The sequence below is a fragment of the Uloborus diversus genome, chromosome 5, assembly GCF_026930045.1.
Source record: "Uloborus diversus isolate 005 chromosome 5, Udiv.v.3.1, whole genome shotgun sequence".
In the NCBI taxonomy this organism is placed as follows: Eukaryota; Metazoa; Arthropoda; class Arachnida; order Araneae; family Uloboridae; genus Uloborus; species Uloborus diversus.
Window position 1 is genome coordinate 114,515,349 of NC_072735.1, and position 23,227 is coordinate 114,538,575.

The window sequence follows — 23,227 nt, forward strand, 5'->3', positions numbered from 1 at the left end:
TGCGCGCCCCTGGATATGATCATCAAAATTTTAGGAAAAGCTACATAAAGGCTAAAGAAAATCTCAAATTTTCCTATTCACAACTTTTCTTGACTTAAAAAAATAAGTAAAATCGATGATTTTCATATCTTATCGCCATCCTAAATGTCCTTAACTTCCTTTTTAGAATAAGTTTGTTTCCAAAAATTTATATAAATGTAAGATTAGCACCGGTAAAACATAATAATAATTTTGAAGTAATACTGGCTTCTAATAGATAAAAATGGAACAACCTTAAAAGCACAAAAAAGATAAAAAGTTTAAAAACGCAGACATGTTTCGGAGGCAATAGCCTCCTTCCTCAGTGCGAAATGAACAAATGGATGAATCAAGGTCAGGGGAGAGTTTAAATGCGTAACCGGAAAAACATTGACCAATCAGGGGTGCAGAAAATGTTTTTAACGCCAACATTTCCCCCAATCTGTATGAAAATTTCCCCAAAATTTTACAATATGCTATATGTTTCAGATAAAATATTCATTCCTATTACTATAGGTAGAGATAGTTTTGGGGGAAAAAAAAGCAATTGCATCTTTAAAACTAATAGAATGAACTAATGTAAGCAAAGCACTCTCAAGTTCTGACAGAGCCTCCATCTAATTGGCGCTTGTAGAATATTTCTTTTTCTTTTCGTAAATCATGCCAATAGTACCTCCGTCCGTTTGGTCCATCCTAACTCCACTTCTTTTTGTTAGAAAAAATTATTTATATTCATTGGTTATCCCAGGTCATGATTTCCTAGCTAAAGTTGAAACGCTCTATTTTGTGCATTTTCAATAAATGAGGTTTAAGCAATTTTGCAGCATTAATAAAATTTCCACACCTTCTAATTGTGTTATATATCGTTTTTGACAAACATTTAAACCTATCGTCTCAATAAGTTTCCTGGTTGAGTACTTTTCAGGTAATGTAACAATTTAAAAACTCTTCTTCCATGACACGAGGACAAAGCTTTAAGTTTTCCCGGGTTTTCTTTTTACCCTAATTGTGTTTAAATCAAACAAAAATGTTGACTTCAGTCTTCGATCTTCCTATTTTCTCGCAATAGTACGCCTACTTATCCTTGTTGAAGAAGAAGCTTCAATCTGCCCTCTTTCTTCAACAGTTAATTTCTTACCTTACAATATCGTCACAAATAGGACAAAAACTTTGAAGAAATTAATCACAAAACTGCAAGTTAAAGGGTTTAAACAATCTTGTTAACTGAGGTGACATTTATTACAGTATATGTACTTGCAGTTTTTTAAAAATACTAGTGGCCTTAAAGTTTTTACTCAAACTGAAATTCTAACTTTGAATAAACCACTGCTTTTCTGGTTATTGCATGCTTTACAAATCCTGTTTGTTGTGTTATTTGTTACCAATGAACGTTAATAATTAATAATACAATAATATTAAAATCCCTTAAGCTTCATTTTCCTTTTTCAAAGAAAATTATACTGGCCTTAAAGTTTTTACTCAGGCTGTACATATAAATGTATTATTTTATAAATTATGTGTATTTTGGCAGGTGTGCATGAAAAAGGTGCTGTTGAAATTACTAATTGCTTGTGCATTCCTCACAATGAATCTGAAGATGAGGTAAGTATTTCATTAAATGTTTCCAATCTTTTTGATTTTTTCTCTCCGTTATTTGAGGAAATCAATTGAGTTTTTGTTGCAGGTTGCTGTTGATATGGAATTTGCAAAAGCTATGTATGAACTTCATAAAAAGGTTAATCCTAGTGAAGTTATAGTTGGATGGTGAGATATTTATTTATTTAAAAATGTTTTTATTTTCAGATACAGTATGAAACCCCATATCCGGCACATATGGGGACTGGGAACTGGACCCTTATGGGAACCGGACTGTGTCTGTTCCCTGTTTTGGAACCTTCCAAATTTTAGATTCTGACTCACAAAAAAGGGGGGGGGGGGAATATCGTTTAGTGTGATATTTGACACCTTTTTCTAAACTTTGCTAATGATTGCACCCTTTTGTTTTGGCATCTATATTTTCAGGATTATCTTATCAAGAAAGGATTAAATCCGGGTATACTAGATTCCTCATTTGAGAGTGCAATAAAAAAAAAAAAAAATCAGCAAACTGCATCTCTGTGACCAGTTATTTTGGAGAAAAATGTCAGAGAAAAGTATGTTAGATCTGGTGTGCAAGAAAAAAACATTACATAGGACCATGAACATTAGTTTTGGCATAAGTTTTTGAAGAAAGATTATCAAGATATCCATAATTGCTCGTATTAGCAGGTGCAAGCCATAGAAAGTGGCTAATTACACTTGTCCTTTTCTTAAGTTTTGAAGTGCTCTTAAAGACATTAAATACGCAGTCGGGTACACCTAGTGGCAGTGCCGGATCTTTGATTTTTTCGGAGACCGGACATAGATTTCAAACTAAAATCCTTATAATGTATCTTCAAGTTTTAATTTAAAAAAATAATAAATAAATAAAAAATAAATGAATTTAAAAAAAAAAGCCAATGTGTGTGAGAAGAATTTATAAAACATTGATAAGTTTAATAGTATTGCGAAATTTCTCATGTGCATTGTACAGTCAAAGCAAACATTAAAGATAAATATGAAGCATAAAACGTTAATTTGTTAAGAATTTCTTCTTTCTTTCTTTTTTTTTTTTTTTTGCAGTTATAAATTATACAGGGGTCTGTCCAGGAATTTCCACAAGGTCCGTTTTTTGTGAAAAATCAAATAATTTTGAGAAAAATGAATTAATTTTGTGAAAAAATCAAAATTTTGCAAAAAAAAAAAATAAATAAAAAATAAAATAAAATTTTTTTGTTAAAACGAAATTTTAGAACTTAGAGATGGCACAAAACTGCATCAATTAAACTTAAAGTTGAGTGTTTTCCTCTTCTATGTCGAGAAAATCATTCTGGATTTTTTTTTTCTGACATTTGGCGGGGGGGGGGGGGGGGGGGGGGGGTCATCGCTCTTTCAAGTATCAATATTTATCTAACATTCTACATTATGTTAAATTATACTACATATATTTCTGTATAGTATTTAAAATAATTGTAACAAAAATATAAATAAATAAAATAAAATTCAGAATAGAGTTCTGCATTCAACTTTTTGACCCAAGACACTGTTAAAAAGCACAGAATTTCGTTTGAAACTTATAAATTCCCTGATTTTAACAAAAATAAAAAGATATTTCAATTGTTTACCTCTTAAAAAAGCGTAATGATCATCAAAAATTCGAAAAATCGGAATCCCATATCGGATGCAAAGAGATCGCAATTCTCAAAGTGAAGGCATCAAAAGTATAAAAACGCCTTGTAAAAGAAATATTTTTGATAAAATTATTTTAAAATTGCATTTTAGAGTCCTATGATAACCATTTCATTAATATCTGTGGACACAGTTGACCAAAAAAATAAAATAAAACAAACCATCTCAGCATTTTCATTTTTGACTCATAACAGAAAATGGAATTTTGCTTTAAAAACTTGAAATGAGAGTTCTAACAGAATAAAGAGACTTTTCATTTATTTGACTCCTAATAAAGCGAAGTTAGCTTGAAAAAAGAATAAAATATGATTCTCATATCGGTTGTTAAAAGATTGCATATTTCAAAATGTAGACATCTAAAGAAAAAAAAACGGTAATTGAAAGAGTTTATTTAAAGTTAATCATCCTTGTTAGCATCGAAAAATCAAAACCCATATAATTTTCTCCCAAAATAACAATAATTAAACATGGCACCGCACCGTAAAAACGCAAATATTGACAAGCTGGAAAAATGATGAGAATATTTTCTAATCAAATCATTATAAAAGTTCAACGCCAGACGCTAAGTGGTGATAATTTTGAATTTGGTAACGCTATCTGAAGTGATCATATTTTTTCCTCACCCTTACTATCCCTTTGCAGTTCTAAGTTCATTTCGCAGATACATATTATTGTTTGTTAAATCATGAGCGGAGAAAAGTGCTTACCAATGCCTTTTCAGAAAAGTTTACAACACCGCTGCTAATTAGCTGTGATAAAACAAACAACCATTATAAACTACACCACCAGCTCAGTTATTCCATCTGGAGCTTTAGGACGGTAAATTACTACAAAACAACCACTATATTTATTTGGCAGTAGCAATTATTTATCGCTTGCAGGAGAATGGCAAGAGTGCCGTTTTTTTTTTTTTCAAAATTAGCCGATTTTGTATAAGCTGATCCCTCTGATATTTATTTATTTGGTATTTATTCTGATATTTATTTTATTGATTATATTTATTTGGCAGTAGCAATTATTTATCGCTTGCAGGAGAATCGCAAGAGTGCCGATTTTTTTTTTCTTCAAAATTAGCAGATTTTGTATAAGCTGATCCCTCTAATTTGACTTAAAAAAAGGTTCCAAAAATTATTGGTTTATACACAGAAATATGCGTTATTTTGCTTTCAGATTTGCTCTTCCAATAAACAATTTGTGACAGATCCGATCTTGTTTATCAGAATTTTGTGAAGGGTCCGTTTTGTTTGATCCGGATTTTGTGAAAGGTCCGTTTTGTTTGATCGGGATTTTGTGAAAGGTCTGTTTTGGTTGATCGGATTTTTGTGAAGGGTCCGTTGACGGACTCAAATATCCTCTGGCCAGACCCCTGTTATATTACCTTTTTTTTATGTTTAAAAATTCTTTGTATTTAATAAATTAAGTAATAAGTGGCAAAATATTGTTATAAAGTTGTCGTTTCTGTACACTAGATCTTTTCTTAATGATAAACTAAATTAACAACCAACAATTCAGATCTCAAAAAAGAACATCACTGCAAATATTACCCAGAATTTTGTTTCATAAGAGATTGCATGTGTAGTTATAAGTCTGAGATGGTCTATCCAGGGCTGTCTGGTTTTTTCCACTGTGAATAATTTATACTGGACAAAATTATCTTTTTTTTCAGTAGGTTTATTTAAATTTTTAACTTAAAAATACTGAACTTAACAATACTAAATAAATATGTTGATTTTTTCATTTCTGGAGCATTTTTGGAATCTAAATAGCACACATATGTTAGTGTCAGGGCTGGATTTGGAAGTGTGGAGGCCCCGGGACAACGAAGGAGTGGAGGCCCACCCCCCTTCTGATATGTCGGTAACAGTTTTACTTTTGTGCAAGCATTCTTTGTAAAAATACACACACACACACACACACACAAAAGTCTGGGTGAAAAAACGTAAAATTTGCTGACCCGTGTGAAAGTTAGGATATTTTGTAAAAATTTTATTGTGGGGGTCCCTTCGTTGTGGAGGCCCCGGGGCAGTAGCCCCGCCTGCCCTTCCTTAAACCCTGCCCTGGTTTGTGTATGCACAATTATATGTGAAACTTTAAGGGAAATGAGAGAAACAAAAAAGAGCTTTTTTTATGCTAAGATCTTTCTTTTTTTTAAAATGAATTTTCAATATTAAGTTAAAATGCATTAAAAACTATTTATAAAACACGTGCATTTGCTGTAAATATTATTATCTTCAATCTGTCGCTCATATAGCAGTTCCATTTCTAATTAATGTATTTATTAAAAAAAGCATAAAGTTTTTGAGTTTTTTATCAAAAGTCATAAAATGAATTAAAAAGTTAGTATTGAGAAAGAAAATGTTATAGTGTGACTCTGATAAGTTGAAGCTTGACCTTGACATTGATTACGTATTTTTGGATAGTTCAGTGAAAGAGAAACGTGTTGTTACTGCGAGGATTGGAGTTGGAATACTTTTGCAAAACTTCTACAAAAACAACCTAAATGAACTTGGTGTGAATCACCTTTCCCTATTAATCCAAAAAAAGAATGAACATTATCAAAGTCAAGCTTCAGCTTATGAGAGTAACATTATACATTGAGATGAAACCTGAACTTGTTATGACATTTATGAAAATTTGAAGCTGAGCTCTTTTGTTTTGGTTCAAGTTTTAATTTAATATATATATATATATATATATATATATACTTTCACTTTTGGTTTAGTACCTAAGTGAACTTTCTTGTGGTATCCAAGGCTATTTCAAAGTAAATAAAGATTTAAAGCAAAATAATAAATCTGTTTTTTTTTTTAAATCAGACAAATGTTTTAATTAAAAAATGCAATGATACAGACATTCACTATTTTTACATTAAATTGCATTATTATTCGTAAAAACTGAGACTTTGTTTTTAATCAATAAATTTATGAATGTTATTTATTCTCAAATATTTATACCACAAGAAATAAATCCTTTCTTTTTCTAGAAATATGCAATAATATTGTAATGCAACTTTGTTCAGCTGCTTCATTTTGTTCCATTTGATTACTTCTACAGTAGAAAATTTGTTATTAACATTTTCTTGGTATATTTATTAGATTATGATTGAAACAACCATTTTAATTTAACTATGAATAATTAAAAAATATTTTACTAATGATAAATATTACAATAAAATTCTAATTTAATTGAACCATGTAATCATTCAATTATATTTCTATTGCATTATAAAACCATTGTCATGTGTAAAGCATAAAGAATATCTGGGTTTTCATTTTGTCCAGTTTCGTTCCTTTTGTCCAACTTTGTCCAGCATAGGGTTGGAAAATATCATGATATTTTAGATGCATGTTCGATATTTTCAATCAGCACCAACTAAAGTCTTTGAAATAGTAAATGCATTCTCAAATCACTCTTCATTTTCTTATAGTATTACAATATGTAGACTTAAAATTAGCGTTTCTTTCATTATTTATATATCGAATATTCAGTGCTAGCTCTAGTAGTTCGACCTCCCTAGGCGATATTAACAAGTGCTCCCCCCAATTGAATAATATAAAAGAATATTTTAATAAAATAGAAATAATAGTAAAGCATTAACAATTAAAGGGAGTTTCTAGTTACATTCCAACCTGGGTTTTGCACATCCAAGCACTGGTACACACTTTAAATTATATTTTTTATTAACAAAACAGTTGCAAGTGCATCTTATGGTGTAGAAATAGATACTATAGACCCTTGTTTTACGCGGGAGTTACGTTCCACGGAAGTGCCGCTTAAGTTGAAACTTCATAAATTGAGACCTAATTGTAGTATTAATATAGGGGTTAGGTTCTGTAGATAAAAGCTGTTTCATTTTAATGATGACTAATTGTATAATAAGTTTAATGTGTACTTATATTGATTTTTATGCACAACATGTATAAAGAAAACATAAACTAATTTCGTGTTTGGGGGGGGGGGGCTATAAAGAGGAGCTGGCAGTGATAGTCTTTTGTCAGTCTTTAAGAATTTTTCTCTGTAATTCTTTGCAGAGCATTAACGTATCCATGATCACTTGCGTCATTTCCATGATAGAATCTTCCTTCACTAACAGATCAGAAAGATCATTTCTATTGTCCAGGAATGGCTCAAAATTTTCAATGTGAATATTTTTGGTTGTGTGTCACTGATGTCTGTTTCCTCGTTGGTTTTGGACTCCTTTGTCACTTCTAAAAGCTCTTCTTCCATTGAGTTCTGAACTGTGAGTTAAATAACTTACTTCTCGAAAGAACTTTGGAACCAACTGCATAAAATGTCTCCAGTGCCCCAAGCTTGATCATTAGCACGCCAAAATGCAGTTTATTAAGTAATCGTCTATCTTTAGAGGGGAAAATTTTGTCTGTTTGTATTGCTGCATCCGCGTAAAATAAAATAAAGGTGTCAAATCTTGAACTGCGTATAATCGAAACCGCGTAAAACGAGGGTCTACTGTATTAATATTTTTAAATGATTCTTAAATTGCACAATTTGCCACCTCTAAAAGTAAATTGAATTTCTAGTTTAATTTTGAACTGTGTTTTGCATATACAAGCAGCGGTACACAGTCTTAATTATTATTATCATTAATATTTTTTTTCTAGCATTGAAGCTGCGAATCCTCTGGCGCTGATACAGATATTCATACTCTTAAAAAAATTTCAATTTCGAAATTTGCCGCCCTGGGCGGCTGCATTGGTTACCTACCCCAAGAGCCAGATCTGCTAATATTTCATTTTACATTTTTATCAATTTTAATGGAGTTAATTTAGAATTAGTTTTTATACTCATTATTCTTCTGTTAGCTACTTTTACACGGTTATATAATTCAGAAATAAAAAATATGCATCGGTTGGTGCATTGTCATAAGACACTTTTTTTTTCCGGCCCTTTTCCTTTTTAATGTTTAATGAGGCACTTTCAATAAGAATTAAAATTCTTACATTGCTAATAATGTTATGGAAAAAGGAATATTGCTAATAATGTTATGGAATTAAATAAAAAGGAATATTATATCACTATGTTGTATTAATAATGCATTAATATATCATAAAAATGTAGTTACATAACTTTTTGGTTATTTTTAATAGTAAATGAACAATATTACTATGATTAATATAATTTTTATTGAAAATACCATTGTTGAAAAAATAAATATCAAAAATATTGAAATATCATGATATTTTCAAAATTAATATTGGATATATATCATGATATATATCAACTGGTATATCGGCAAACTCTGGTCCTGAACTTTTTACAAAAAAGTGGACATAATACCAATCTTGGGTCTATCATACACCTAACAAATTACTGTGTCATTGCTTTGTAGTAAAGTGAAAGTATTATCAATTAGCATGCAAAAACTTAATTTTAAAAATTTAAATTTTGACCCATTTTTGCACTTTTTGTATTAATGCAACTCATCTTTTGACTTTCATACCCAAAAAGCAAAATGAAAAGATTTAATTCTAAATTATTATGGTTTAGGTATGCTACTGGAGCAGATGTTACCGGACATTCTGTTCTTATTCATGACTATTACAGTCGAGAGACTACTAATCCAGTTCATCTTACGGTAGACACATCTTTATCTGAGGGTAGTGTTACATGGAAAGCATTTATGAGGTAAGATTAGTGGACACTTATTGTATATCTTTTGGAAGAAATTCTTGAAAATTCATTATTTTGAATGGCTTGTGTCAAAACAGTTATAGTAAAAGTTTTTCAAAGAAAAAGATATTTAAAATTTCAGAGGGTTGAATTTTAGGAATGAAACTGTGCTCTTTTCTAATTCTAATTAGATTCTGCATCAATTGGTCATTGCTTTTTTACTCACGAGCAATATTTTAAACTAGCTGCGTGCCCGGCGTTGCACGGGCTACCTGAAAAATGTAAGAGCAGTCCAGTTGATGCTTTTGTAGTACACTGACACTAGTTTCTAACGCGTTAAGGAATAAATAAATGCGCGTAAAGCAAGGTTTGCAAAACACCAGTAAAACATATTTTTGGCAAAACACCTCATCAACGTTAATAATCGTTATCAATGATACAAGTTATGAGTACATTTTCAGTCAGCACAAAAGGGGAAAATATATGCATTATCAACTATAATCCTTACTCACGTTAAACTGAATTACATCTGATAGTCTATATCGGAAATATTTATGCACAATAACAATCCGCTTTTTACATAAAATAGTCTACTACCCGGCGTTGCCCGGGTGTTTATTAATGCAACATACCACTCAGATAAATATTTGGATGGATTCTATCCACATGGTCGTACAAGAATTACATCAATCCGTTTTCCAGGTACAAACCCTCAAAGAACTCAAATAACTTGTAAATCACTCATTTACTTTACGACGTGCACGGTCCTCCTCTAAAATGAAAGTTATGTCATGTGACGCGTATTTAACAATCAGGCTTAAACAAAAAAAAAAAAAAAAAAAGCAGCAAAATTTTGCTGCAGATTACGGCAAAATAATCGAAAAGTAAACAACTTAAACACCCTGATTACAGGAAAAGCCTTAAAACAAAAGCCTAATTTTATTTCTTTATATTCGAGAAAAAGAAATGGCAACAGATCTTTCATCTCAATGATTTTCTTCACGCTGTAAATTTTAATAAAAGCGTTCATCCGGAAAGTTGAGTTGAAGCACTGAATAATAATTTGAATGGAGGAAAGCCTTCGAAAAATAGTGATTTGATTTTGAGATCTAAGAGTCATAATTAAAAGTTTTTAATTGATATCTCCGCTAATTATTATCGGAGAATTATGTTAAATAGCCAAACATGAAGACGGGAGGATTACGAATCCATCGATACCTGGTTCGATGGTCAGTTCACTGTCGTTCGGGAGAAGAAGCTTGGACATAGATAGATAGATAGATAGATAGATACTCAGATTTTATATGTATAAGATTATGAATAACAACATTTCAAAAGGGCTAGAGAATGAAGTGTAAAGGAGGCGACTGATTAGTCTTCACAATCAAGACTTAATTCACACAAGAGTTCACACAGCTCTTGCACTTATGAAAATTTTCATATTGCATAGAAGTTTGGCTATTTACTTGCGAAGGTAAGTATTGAAGTCCATAGGGATCCTGCTTTTTTTTTTTCTTTTTTTGTAGGAGTTCAGCTTTGATCATAATACAACCAAGGTTATATTCTGCCATGCTAAGTGCAGAAGTCGTATCTGCAGCCGAGTTTAAAATGAGAAATTGTCGTTCAAGTTTTGCACGCCTCCATGTATTTGATTCAGATGCAGCTTTTTCAGAATTTTTTAAAAAATATTTCCTTTTAACAAATGACCATATAACAATGTATTCAGGTGAAATATGTGGCAATGAGCCACTTGGTGACCACAACTCAATTTTGATAAAAAGTGCAGATGCTACTTTGTGCTTAGCTCAATGGTATTGGAGATGAGATGTGAAATAGCTAATGTTTCTAAAACTGCTATTTATCCTTTTTCTGATCTTGATGTGGCATTAGAAAAAAAAAAATCCTTCGGTGACAAATAGTGGAGCAAATTTTAAGTCTTTTACATGTAAAATTGAAGACATAACTTGTGAGCTTTGTTGTGAAGCCAAAGATGAAAACTCACGTGATGGCAAAGGTGGAATTTCAGCGTAGTGCTTTTAAAGTAGTGTTTTTTTTTATATTCCAAAGTACTTTTATTATTCAAAAATATCTGTTGAAATATTAACACACTTTATCTTTTTAATAAGATTTTATAAGTAGTTGAAAAGTGAAGCAGTGCATCACAAATTGCTTGCTTAGTATGACAACAGCAACAGAAGTAGTAAATTAACGAGATGTTAGCATTTTATATTTAATTAATTTGAAAAAGGATTTTATCATATACTTAAGTGTGATACATCTTTTTATCACATTCAAAGCATTTCATTCAATTTTGTAAATTTTTGGGACCCCATTTTTTGTTAAAGAACCCAGATTTACTAGAATTTCTATGGTAATCTAGGTTGAATAAGATGCTGCTGCAATCCAGATGTTTAATATTTATATTTAATGTAATTATTTTATTACCTTTCATATATTTTATTTATTTATTGAAATTGACACTTGGAGTTTTTATTTGAAAGTCTATAAACTTATCTATACAGGGTTCGTACGGGTCATGGAAATCCTGGAAAGTCATGGGAAAAAATAAGCGAATTTCAGACCTGGAAAAGTCATGGAAAATTGAAATTTTCATTGAAAGTCATGGAAATTTATTTCAAGTCATGGAAAAATGTCCTGGACAAAGAGAAAGGAACAGTAACTAAAGGAGCATTAGAAATCTTGAGTTATTTAACAGTATAGCACATAAAAGCTATTAAAAGTGGCAAATTGAACGATCCAAAAATTAAATCTGAATTGTTAAATCTCATTGCATCCACTTTTTTCGCAACCACTTGCCTTTTTTTGCGAGGTGATTTTACTGCTTGGACATCATTTAAAAAGCAGCTCAATTGCATCCGAGTTTGATTCCACACTCGTAAGAACTTGATTATTAAATGTATCAGAGTTTATCTTAATTTGTTGAAGGTTTTAGAAGATAAAGATCTTTAGTCAGACGAAAGAATACAGAAAAAAAGGGATTCTTATACTGTAAAACATTAGAGCCCAACATACGACCCGCAAAACTAATTCATGCAACCCACTGCTATACGTTCAATGTCAAGAATCAAACATTTTGGAATTTCTGAACCTATCAATTTATATGCATTTGAAAATGTGCAAATAAGTAAACAAGTATACTTTTGAATTGGAAGATTGATTCATTACTGAATGGTTCTATCAAAAAAGATCTGGTTTAGAAACATAAAAAACTAAACTATGTGGCTTTACTTTAAAGAACCAAAATACTGTCAAGTTACGTGGATGATTAAATGCACTGTTGACACTAAAAGGCAACTTTTGAAGCAAATTTATTGAAACGTTGTGATGACTCGCTTTCAACCTTTGTCCCATTCAATATCATTCTGCCTGTTTATAAAACAAATATCAGACACTTAAGCATCATCATATTCGTTTCACTGCATTTTTACTTTACTTAAATTTATATGATGAAGACAAATAAGAATACTTTAGTTTTTTAAGTGTACATTTACATTTTGTCCATTACGAGTAAGTGCTTCAATGAGTCTGTGGCATTATGCAGAAGTTTTGCTAATACTCATTTCCAAAAATTAGCAAGTTTGAGATTAAATAGTGTGTAACGAGATCATGAAAATTTTTATTGAAGTCATGAAAAAGTCTTGGAAAAGTCATGGAATTTTTTCATCCGAATGGAGTACGAATCCTGTCTATAACCATAGGTCATCAAGATGTGATAAGTTTAAATTTTAATTCTAACGCTGCTTATTACCACAAATGAGGCAGTGAGAAGCAAAGAGATGTAAGTACCAACATTGAACATTGAGAGATAATCAATACAAATTTGTAGGAGAACCTCTCTTCTATTTTTTGGTAAAAATGGTACTAGTAGCTCTAGTGACTGCTGATATACAGCATGATTTTGAAAAAAAAATTCAATAGCCTACCTAGGATTTTAACTTTAATTGTGTTTTACTCTAAACTTTAAAAAGTCAACTTACATCCCTTTGCTTTTAACTGCCTCAAATAACATTGACAAAAATGTTTAAATTTCTGAGTTTGAAATGCTCTCATTTTTTAAATGCCAAAAGCTTGACATTGTATTCTGTTGATATTTTTCTACTATTCAAAGTATTTAGCTTACTTACATCTCAGTAGTCAAAGAATGACATTACATTCATTGAGTCACTTTTTGAAACAGATGCTAATTTGTCATCGTTTGCTTATAATAAACTAAAATATGCTCTAAATCATTTTATGTTCAGTACTTACTCTTGTTTAAAATTAATGTATATGTATAATAATGCCTATATTGTAACACTATTTGAATGTTATTTTCAGTATTAATTTTGGAGTCCCAGGAAAAAATAGTGGTACTATGTTTACTCCTTGCAAAGTAGAGGTTGTAGGCTATGAGCCTGAACTCGTTGGAAGTATGTTTTATTGTATTTAAAAATAATATATATTCAATCTGATTTATATCCAAGCTTTGTACAGCTTTTTTTTTCAATTGTTAAAAAAACCTTTTTACCAAAATTTTTACAGTGAAAATTGCACAACAAACTAAGCACAACAAGCAAAGAAGTGTGGAAATATTACCAGATTTGGATCTCATCAGCAATGCTGTTCATGAAATGTTAGAAATGTCTGACGTAGTGATTGCTTATGTTGATGATGTTTTAGTGAGTATCAATGTGTTTGCATCTTTAAAATATCCTCTTGTATACTTCAATGAAATACTGTGGAACCCCGATTTTATATTTTCCTTTAGACCAGGGATAAAAAGCTCCAACCATATTTTGACGTATACTATCTTAGATAAGCTTATTTTGTGTTTAAATTCGATAAATAATAAAGGATTAAAAAAATTTTTTTTTGGAACCATATCAACAATGAACGTAATAGAATTTCACAGAAAATTCTTGTGTTTGAAATTTCAGTCTTTTTGCATCTCATAAATATTCAAATATTTTTATCGGATGGGGGGGGGGTATTTTTACATATGCCACCTTAGATTAGCATTTTTATGTTTAATTTAGTAAAATATAAATATACAGTATAGCTTCAATTTAACGATACCCAATTTAACAATTTCCTCAATTTAATGATACATTTTACTGGTTGGGACTCGACTGCATCGAATATCTATGCTCCTCGATTCAACAATGTCCTGGATTTAATGATTACTTTTTCCAGTCCCTTGGCAACCGTTAAATCAGGGTTACACTGTATTTATTTTTTGGAAAGCATCCCAACATTGAACTTGGTTCATGAAGATTTGCTTCCCTTCTTTCAATTTTCAATCGTTTTGCATCTTGGAATATTTTTATATTTTTTGCAATTGAAAGTTATTTTGACAATTGGAAGAGCTACATCAGATTAGCTTGTTTCATTTTTTATTTAATAATTTGAAAAATAATTTTTATTTTAAATACTGTTTAAGGCTTTCACGGTCGGCCTCAATATGAGGAGATAACATTTCCGGGCTTATTGGCCGTGGTAATAGCCACGGAGCCACCCAAGCCAGGAATCAGTTTCACCAAACTCAAACCACTGATGATGGCTGCAGCAAAGCAAGCCGAAACATCTGGAATTTCTACTCCAATTAGATCACGGCCAATAAGCCCGGAAATGTTATCTCCTCATAATTTTTATTTTGTTTGAAAACTTATTTAGTTTTGTATTAATTTTTACTTTTATTTGCTTATTTTGGTTGATAATGTTTTTTTTGGAAAAATATTAAATTTGAACAATTGAGCTCATAACATTTTAACATAGCATTTGTATTTGAAACATAAAGTTGAATTATATTATTTTGTAAAGTTGAATTTATATATGTATATTTATTGTCATGATGGCTGGGATATTTTGTCCCCCCCCCCATAAAAGTTCAAAACACTCATGGCCCTGCAATTATGTTTTATTTGTGGTTTTTAATCTAAGATTGTTAATTCTTGAAAATTTTCTTTAAATATGAAAATTGCGAAACTAAGCCTCATGTGATCATCTTCTCTTTATGACTAAGATGAATTTAATGATTTTTTTTTCAACACTTTATTAGGCAAATAGAAAACCTGCTGATAATACAGTTGGGCGCACATTGATGGACATTGTCCAGAGTGTACCTCAGATGACACCTGAAGAATTTCAAGATATGTTAAATTCAAATATGAAGGTAAATTTTCTTTGATTCTGTTTTTATTTTAAGTAAAAAGTGTCATTGAATAAGTTGAATTCACTTCATCATTATTTTGCTACAATTATATTGATTGGTAAAAATTCAAAAGTGATGTATGTGATGTTTGCTATATTCCTGCAATGTGATTTTATTTATGTGCAAAATTTTTTTATCTGTACTGTCTGTTTTTGTCTGAAAATTATTGCAAATGTAACAAAATAGTTCATGATAATATGCATACTTATGTATCTATATATATCATATTTTCGGGAATAAGCGCCGCATCTTCCATAAGCACGCACCCAACATTAAACAACTTAAAACCACAAGCAGCAGTAAAGAAAGCTGGGTTAAATGTAAACATAAAACCCATTGTTACAAAAAATTAATCTAAATTCTGAAATTTTGAATTCAAATTATGTTTTTTGCAATCACGAGTTGCGACAGGATCCTACTCATTGGAGTTATTGTTTCTAGAAATAGCTCCTGTCCCTCCTACAAGCGTGCCCCTCCTCTTGGGCGGTTACGTATGTGTAGGCTTGTGTGTGTGCGTAGACCTGTGTGTATGCACATTAGCGTGTGTGTATGTGTGTGAGTATGTGTGTGAGTATGTATGTGTGAGTGTATGAGTGTGCATGTGTGTAGGACATGGACGCCACCGACCAGGAGAATCGGATTGCTCAGGACCGGAGGAGTCGCGCCTGCAAGGGACGGTGGCATTGAAAAAGGAACCAAACATCAAGGAGGGTCAAGTCGAAATAATCAGCAATCGTGATTGCTCAAAAAAATTTTTTTTTATCAAAAATGAAAATTCCAACATGTATTAAATACGAGGTAATATGAATGAATTTTTTTAATGATACCGAAAACGGCATTTTCAAAACATTAAGCAGTTTGCATCAAGACAGGCCCATAATCAGTTATTTTACTATGGTTCCTAGCAACTTAAAAATTGTGTTTGCATGCATTATAAAAAAAAACCTTGTGAAGTTTTTTTCATTTTGAATATTTTATCTCTGTACAGAGTCAAGCATGCTTAATAGAATTTAACTAATTTTCCACGAAAAATTATTCTAATAGGCGGGATGTTCCAATATCTGGGGTCAAAATGGCAAATTACAATGCTTGGTACTTGGAAAATGTATTACATTAAGCGGGATATTCTTTCAACCAATATTCTATAAGCAGGTTTGACTGTATACAGTAAACTCCTGATTATCCGCGAGTCATTTAACAATCAGGAACATGTATTTTCGTACTGTATACAGTAAACTCCTGATTATCTGCCAGTCATTTAACAATCAGGAACATGTATTTTCTTAGCAAAAAGGAAACAGGCTGTTTTTTTTTTCTTCTTTTTTTGTCAAAAAATTGTAAATTTAAACTTGGTTGTTTTGTTTCATTTATTTATTTGCTTATTTATTATTTCGTGTTATTCATTGTACATACACTTGTTCTTTATTGATGTTAAGTTCTGTTTGGTAAAAATACAAAACATTTTTACTGTACCGTTTTTATTCACTGTGTGTAAGAAGCATTATGCATCAATACAGCTAAGTTTTTGAGGAACAAGTTTTTCTCTTATTTTTAGCCTTTTTGTGACTTATTCGCGTTTTTTATTATCCGTAGCATTTGTGCCACTCAATTCTGCTGATGATTGGGAGTTTACTGTATTAAAAAAATGTAACATCAAAGAAATTGTGAAATTCTTTCAGTGGCGGGCCTGCATCCAGGAGACCCCATAGCACTTACTGCCTTGATATATTGTACAGAATTACTTCGAGCTCTGAAAGTTTGCACCTGGGTTTTTTTTATCTAAAATTTCAAATTAGTTTTTTTGTAATTACATTTGAGTCCCAAAACTCCGAAGTATTTGGGGCTCACTCCACCTCAGATTACTGAAAACTCGGGTTATCTGAAAAATTCTTTGGACTACATTACGACATGCATTGCTTTACTTCCTTACGTTATGAAAAGAAAATATTGTCTCGTTAACCCATTTCTTGTCCCGGCCGATTCAGGCTCGTCGCAAGAAAATGATTCCTAAATGCCTTCGATGAACCTGTGTCGTCACGGCATTTCTAGCAGTTTTTGCTTCGGCCGAATTTGTGTTGGCTATCATTCTAGGGGCAGAACCTTGTTATTGCGCTTCTCTGTTGGGTTCTGGTGCTTTTAGGGGAGCGGCAATCAAGCTCTTTTCCTTAGACAAAAGGGATGTAACTTATAGTAATTCACGAAACTTGTTGTAATTTATTTTATTTTACTAAGATATTAACCTTTCAACTACTTTTGGATGGGACACATATAATGCTTCCAATAATCAGGCGTTATATTTTTATCTTTCCGTGGAAGCTTTGTTTCTTAGCATTCTGGCATTTGAACTCCTGATAAACAAGTGTGAAAATATTTCCTTACACATTTGCCAATATTTCTATGCGTGAATAAAGCAAATAAACAGAAATATATTTTTCTGGTTATCAAAAATCCACCTTCTTACCCAAGCATCCTTCACTAAATTGTTCATAATCCTCAAATTTTATAATATATTTTACACAATATTATTTTATTTAATTATCTTACATATCTTAATTTTGTATGAGTATGTTTTGTTTTTTAAAAATTATAATGTGTTTGCTACGCTTTTTATTTATTCGTATACTATTATTATTTTTTATTATTTATTTATTTTTAAATCATGATATTTTCAAACGTAAATTATAACTTTTTATATTCGCGGCACCCTTTGATAGATTTTTAGTGATACGGTTTTGAATATTTTTAATTTCACAAACAAAAATTATGAGGACCGCATTGATTATACGTAAAAGTTGACCATGTAAAACATAAAATAGATACGATGATACAAATGAAATGATAATATCTTGAGTTCTTTTGTTGTATGCTTTACTCATACGAAACGAAACATTCCTTTTCTCCCATTCTTTTTCAGGTTTTATTTATTGTCTTAAAATAGCTCCAATGTGTTTTAATTGCACCTTCGTTTATGAGGTTTTAAAAATAAAAATTAAATATTTGGTTTCTTTTCAATAATCAAATTGCCATAATTAGTAAATAATCTTATGAAACTAAATAAAATTTATCCAAGTATGTTTAAAAAAAAAGATAAAAAAAACCCGACTCGATTTTGAGCAAGATTTCCTTTTTTTTCTTCTGAAGACATGTTCCGGCATATAAGCATAAAAGCTTGCTTTGAAATTCCTTTCTGATCTAAACTGTTTTGTTGTAAGAAAATGATGTGGAAGGGTTGACCATAAAACACTAAAACCTTCTGACCATCCTTTGAATGAAACTAACTTGCTCGAATGTTTGCGAAAAGCAAACAACTCCTTAGGGAATATGGACCTACCAGTCAGTCTAGTCTTTTTTTTTTTTTCCTAATTTTTCTCAATAATCTCTTTTTTTTTCAAACCTCAGTTGTGCATATTTCGATCAAGTTTTTTTTTGTCTTCAGGTGGGGGCGGTATTGTGATCTAATTATTAACTCTTTTCTTATGTTCCATTTTCTACAGCAAGGAAAGGGGAATAAATAGGACTAAGACATTTAACTTCAACAGCAGGTTTACTGATGTAATTTTTAATTAATATGATTGGAGTATTATGTAATATAACTAGTTAAAAAATTCTAATTCACTGCAATAGTCCATTAATTGGGACTTAATGTCTTTTACTTAAATGCTGGCAATTTGACAACTGTTAGTAAAAAGTTTAAAACAATATTTTCTATACTCTTTCATAAGTGAGTTTTCAAATTTTTTTTCATGATCTTTCACAACAAATTCAAGGTTCTTTTGAAAACAAATTTTAAAAAATGCTTCACAGCAGATAGTTTGAACAATAACTGCTTTACAAACACTTGTTGAGTAACTATAATTTTGAATTTTTATTGCTGCTAAATGTGGATTGCTTGAAATTCATGATCTGTTTTCACATATGCTTGTTTACAATTTTTAAACTTAAATATTTATTTTTCAGGATCTACTTATGGTTATTTATTTAGCTCAGCTTACTAAAAGTCAGCTTGCTCTACATGAAAAAATAAGTTTTTTGTAACTTTATTAATTTGAATAAATAATTTTATCAATGTTTGTGTAAGTTTTTAAAGATATTTTTCCCTGAGAATTTCTTTGCATGTTGAATATGTAAAATGCAACAATTTTATATTTTTAAAACTAAAAAACTATCAACTTTGTGACCTCTGTTAAATCTTGGACTTGATAATTTTTCAGAAAATATATTATACATATTCAAGAGAAGCCCTTGCTTCCAGGATTTAAGCTACCTCGGATTATCAAGATTTGAATTACCTGGACTGAACTACACTTTCATTTTAATCTTACATAAATTTTTCAGTCTTTTTTTTTTAAAAAATAATTTAAAATATCAGATACACAGGGCCGGATTTGGAAGTGTGGAGGCCTCGGGGCAACGAAGGAGTGGAGGCCCCTAATCAGGGTTCAAAAAGATTATCATATTTTCAAAAATATCCGATACTTTGATATATATATCCGAATATTTTGATATATATGTATATATCCGATATTTTCGATTTTTTTTGACCTGTGAAAGTTAGGATATTTTGTAAAAATTTTACTTTGGGGACCCCTTTGTTGTGGAGGCCCAGGAGCAGTAGCCCCGCCTGCCCTCCCCTAAATCCGGCCCTGCAGATATATCAATGTCTCTCCTCTGAAATCGCTAAACAGAAATTCTAAATCCAAGGCAAGAACAGCATAGATCTTAAAGGAGAAACATTTATTTTATTTAAAAAGCTAACTAAAACTCCCATTAAGTTCAAGTAGGTCAATATCAAGGTAACAGAATGGTCACTTCCTTAAATGCAAGCTGTTAACGATTTTGGTCTTTACATGAGAATTGGAAAGCCACAAAAGGAAATCCAGTGGGGCACGATTTCTACCCTTGTCATGTAAATTACCATTTTCCCTTAGAAATCAAATTATTGATAGAGATTGGTAATTTCCGGCAAGCAGTTTAATTTTTAGCTTGTAGCAAAGAGCAGTAGGGGAATGTAGGGCAAAGTGAATTTTTTTAAGAAAACTTACTTTTTTCAAAATGAACAAATTAGAAATTTGGCCTGAATATTACGGTATAGAACACTATATTTAACAATAAAACTTGCATTGAAACATTATTTTTATTTTTGGCACTAAATTTGTACCTCTAAAAAAAGGTGGAATTTTTTCACTTATTTTCATGGGCAAAGTGAAAAATATGATATTTACTGCACGGATTATGAGTAGGTCTCAATTAATATTTAAAATATTATTAACAAGAACTTTATCATTTAATAATAATAAAAATTACTAACTTACATCAAAATATTACAATATGAGTGTTATTTTTTGAAAATTGCTTGTATTATATTCTTTTATTTTCAGAGGTAATTTTTTCTTCACTGGAATATACTACATGTGTTACTACTAGGGCTCGACCGATGGCATTTTTTGGCCGATGCCGATTGTTGGCCGATTGTTCAAGGATGGCCGATGGCCGATAGTTTTCCTCCAAATGGCTGATTGCCGATGGCCAATGCCTTTGGCCGATGGCAAAAAAGCAAATAAATAAATCAGAAATAAATTGATAAAATTATCAGGGATTTAAAGAATCTTTGATTCATTTCACTTTACTTCCTTTCTACGAATAAGGAATTGTAATCACAAAAAAAAAAAAATCAGATTTTGACCTAAATTTCTATTTTACGATCACCCAATTTAAACTTCATAAGATTTTTCGGCACATTTGTACATGCATATGTACCTAAGAACATATAGATGATCGAAATATCCATTTTGAACGTCTCCTCAGTTAATTATCGCAAATTCTCTTGTGATCTCTTCATGCGCGTAAACTTGCGTCACTCAAAAACGTTATGAAATAGTAAGTTGAAAACTCATACGTACTTAGTATGATCTAAAAGTTCAAGCACAAGTTGTATAAAACCTTACCCTGAATAGTTCACATTACCGAAGCACATCTATCTGCAAAATAGTCACCTCGAACGACTATGCACTTCTGCCAACGTTCGTATAGCTTTTAGAAGCACTCCTGAAAAACATTTTTCGCAACCTCCTGTAAGGCCTCTTGTGCTGCTGCTTTAACTTCATCGTGGGAAAGAAGGCGACTTTCATGTTGAGGATGCACGAGTCGATTGGTCAATACTCTGATATGACAAACAAATAACATAACGTTTCGCCGAACTTAGCTTCGTGTGACTTTTACCTGTTCCCAGCAAAAAAAAAACATTTGCATGGACGCCGCTTTCTTCCGTCAGAAGAAGATAAAGCTGCATTATAGGAGGCTCATCGAAAAATAGCTTCCAGGAGTGTTTCCAAAAGTTATATGAACACTGGCAGAAGTACATAGTCCCTCAAGGTAACCCTTTGAAGGTGGATGTGCTTCGGTAATGTGAACTATTCTGGGTAAGGTTTTATGCAGCTTCTCCCCGAGCTTTTGGATCGTACTACGTACAATCTTTATAGGGTGTAGCTATGCTTCTCCTTTTTTTGACTGCTGTATGATGAAAGAGAAAGAACAACAGCCAAAAAAAAAAAAAAGAAAAGAAAGGAAGGAAGAAAAACAAAGAGGTTGTTTAATAACCAATTGATTTGTTTGTTTTTTAATTGAATATTTACTAAGATTTCAGTAATATCGTACTAATGTATGGATTTAGGTACATTAAACATAGTTAAAAAACATTAAATTATGTTGATTAATCATTAAAAAAAATAAGAATAAAACTATGAAACCGTCAACAAATTACGCAATTAGAGTGGAAAGATTGCACGTAGACATTTTTTACTCATCAAATTAAACAAAAAATGTAACAGATAAATTACAATATTAAATCATAATGGGAATATTTTTATACTTATTTAAAATTCATGAATAGAAAAGTTTGCATTTTTCATAAAAGCTATAACAGTGACATAAATTTTGCTGAAAAAAATAGCCATGAAGAGAGCGATGTTTTTAAAACGCAGCTACAATAAACAAACTCAATATTTACACCAAGTTAATAACTGAATACATATACTACTTAATCTGATGTTTGCACACATAATATTGAACAATTTGATTGTTTAAACTTTTATGAAGCTTTACAAATAAGTTCAAATTAAACTTTTCAATTTAACAATAATTTTCTGAAATTAAAAAAATTGCATAATAGAAAATCCTTGAAACTTTTCTATTAAAAACGAAAAAAATTTATCCATTGATTTTATATAAATACAGAAAAATAGTTACTGACAACAAAAAAAAAATCGATCGCTATTAATGATGAAAAGATGGCGCATTACGAAATATAGGTGAAACAAGTATGAGAAATATGCAAAATGACATTTCTTGACCAAAATAAATAATTGCTAAATATTTAAGAAATTCTTGAAACCTCGAGAGAGGGTTAAGGGGGGTCACTCTCTGATTTTGGAGTAATTCACACTTCGGCCCCAACCTTGACTTAAATTTTTTAGTAAAGAACCGCTAAAACCAACGCCTCGGAAGAGTTTCTGAATCTATTTCAGCACTTCCGAAGAAAAAATTCAAAAGTCCCTTCGATTTCCGAATTATGTCACCATTCAAAACGTTTTTAATCAATTTCTTACATTAATGCTCTAAATTCTTTCTAAACAATAGATAAAGTTTGAAAGAAAAATCTCTAATTATATGAATGGTGTTACTTTTAAACGACTCAGAAGTACAACTAGAGTTTAATTTCAGATATTGAGGGAGTAGGAGGAGGAGCACGCAAGTGTTCTCGGAAATTCAAAAAATAGTCGTAAAAAATAGATTTCAAAATAATCATAAACATTGAGCGGAAAAACCCTTTCAAAATTTGCACCCGAGTTAGTTTTGACGTGCAGTGGCGGATTTAAAATATAGCAAATGTTGCAATTGCGCGAGAGGACCCATAACCATAGGGGCACCGTAGGAGTTACAAAACTGCTTATGATAAATGTTTTACAACTTGTGTGATAGAGAAATAGGGCCCCATAATGTATTTCGACGGGCCTCAAACTTATAACTCCGCCGAAGCGATACAGAAAAGACTGCATTACTGTGATTTATATTACAAATATCGAAAAATTAAAAATTGCCGTCGGC

General features: G+C 31.2%; 1 protein-coding gene across 1 annotated transcript in view; it reads left to right on the forward strand.

Annotated features, from left to right (window-relative positions):
• Positions 1-19,194, forward strand: part of LOC129221994 (eukaryotic translation initiation factor 3 subunit F-1-like) — a 49,955-nt gene extending 30,761 nt beyond the window's left edge. Inside the window, exons 2-8 of the mRNA XM_054856406.1 lie at positions 1,550-1,620; positions 1,703-1,782; positions 8,791-8,928; positions 13,252-13,343; positions 13,456-13,592; positions 14,972-15,085; positions 19,082-19,194. Of these exons, the coding sequence (XP_054712381.1) occupies positions 1,550-1,620; positions 1,703-1,782; positions 8,791-8,928; positions 13,252-13,343; positions 13,456-13,592; positions 14,972-15,085; positions 19,082-19,159 (710 nt within the window). The 3' untranslated portion in view covers positions 19,160-19,194. The remainder of the gene's footprint in view (positions 1-1,549; positions 1,621-1,702; positions 1,783-8,790; positions 8,929-13,251; positions 13,344-13,455; positions 13,593-14,971; positions 15,086-19,081) is intronic.
• Positions 19,195-23,227: the final 4,033 nt, after the last annotated feature.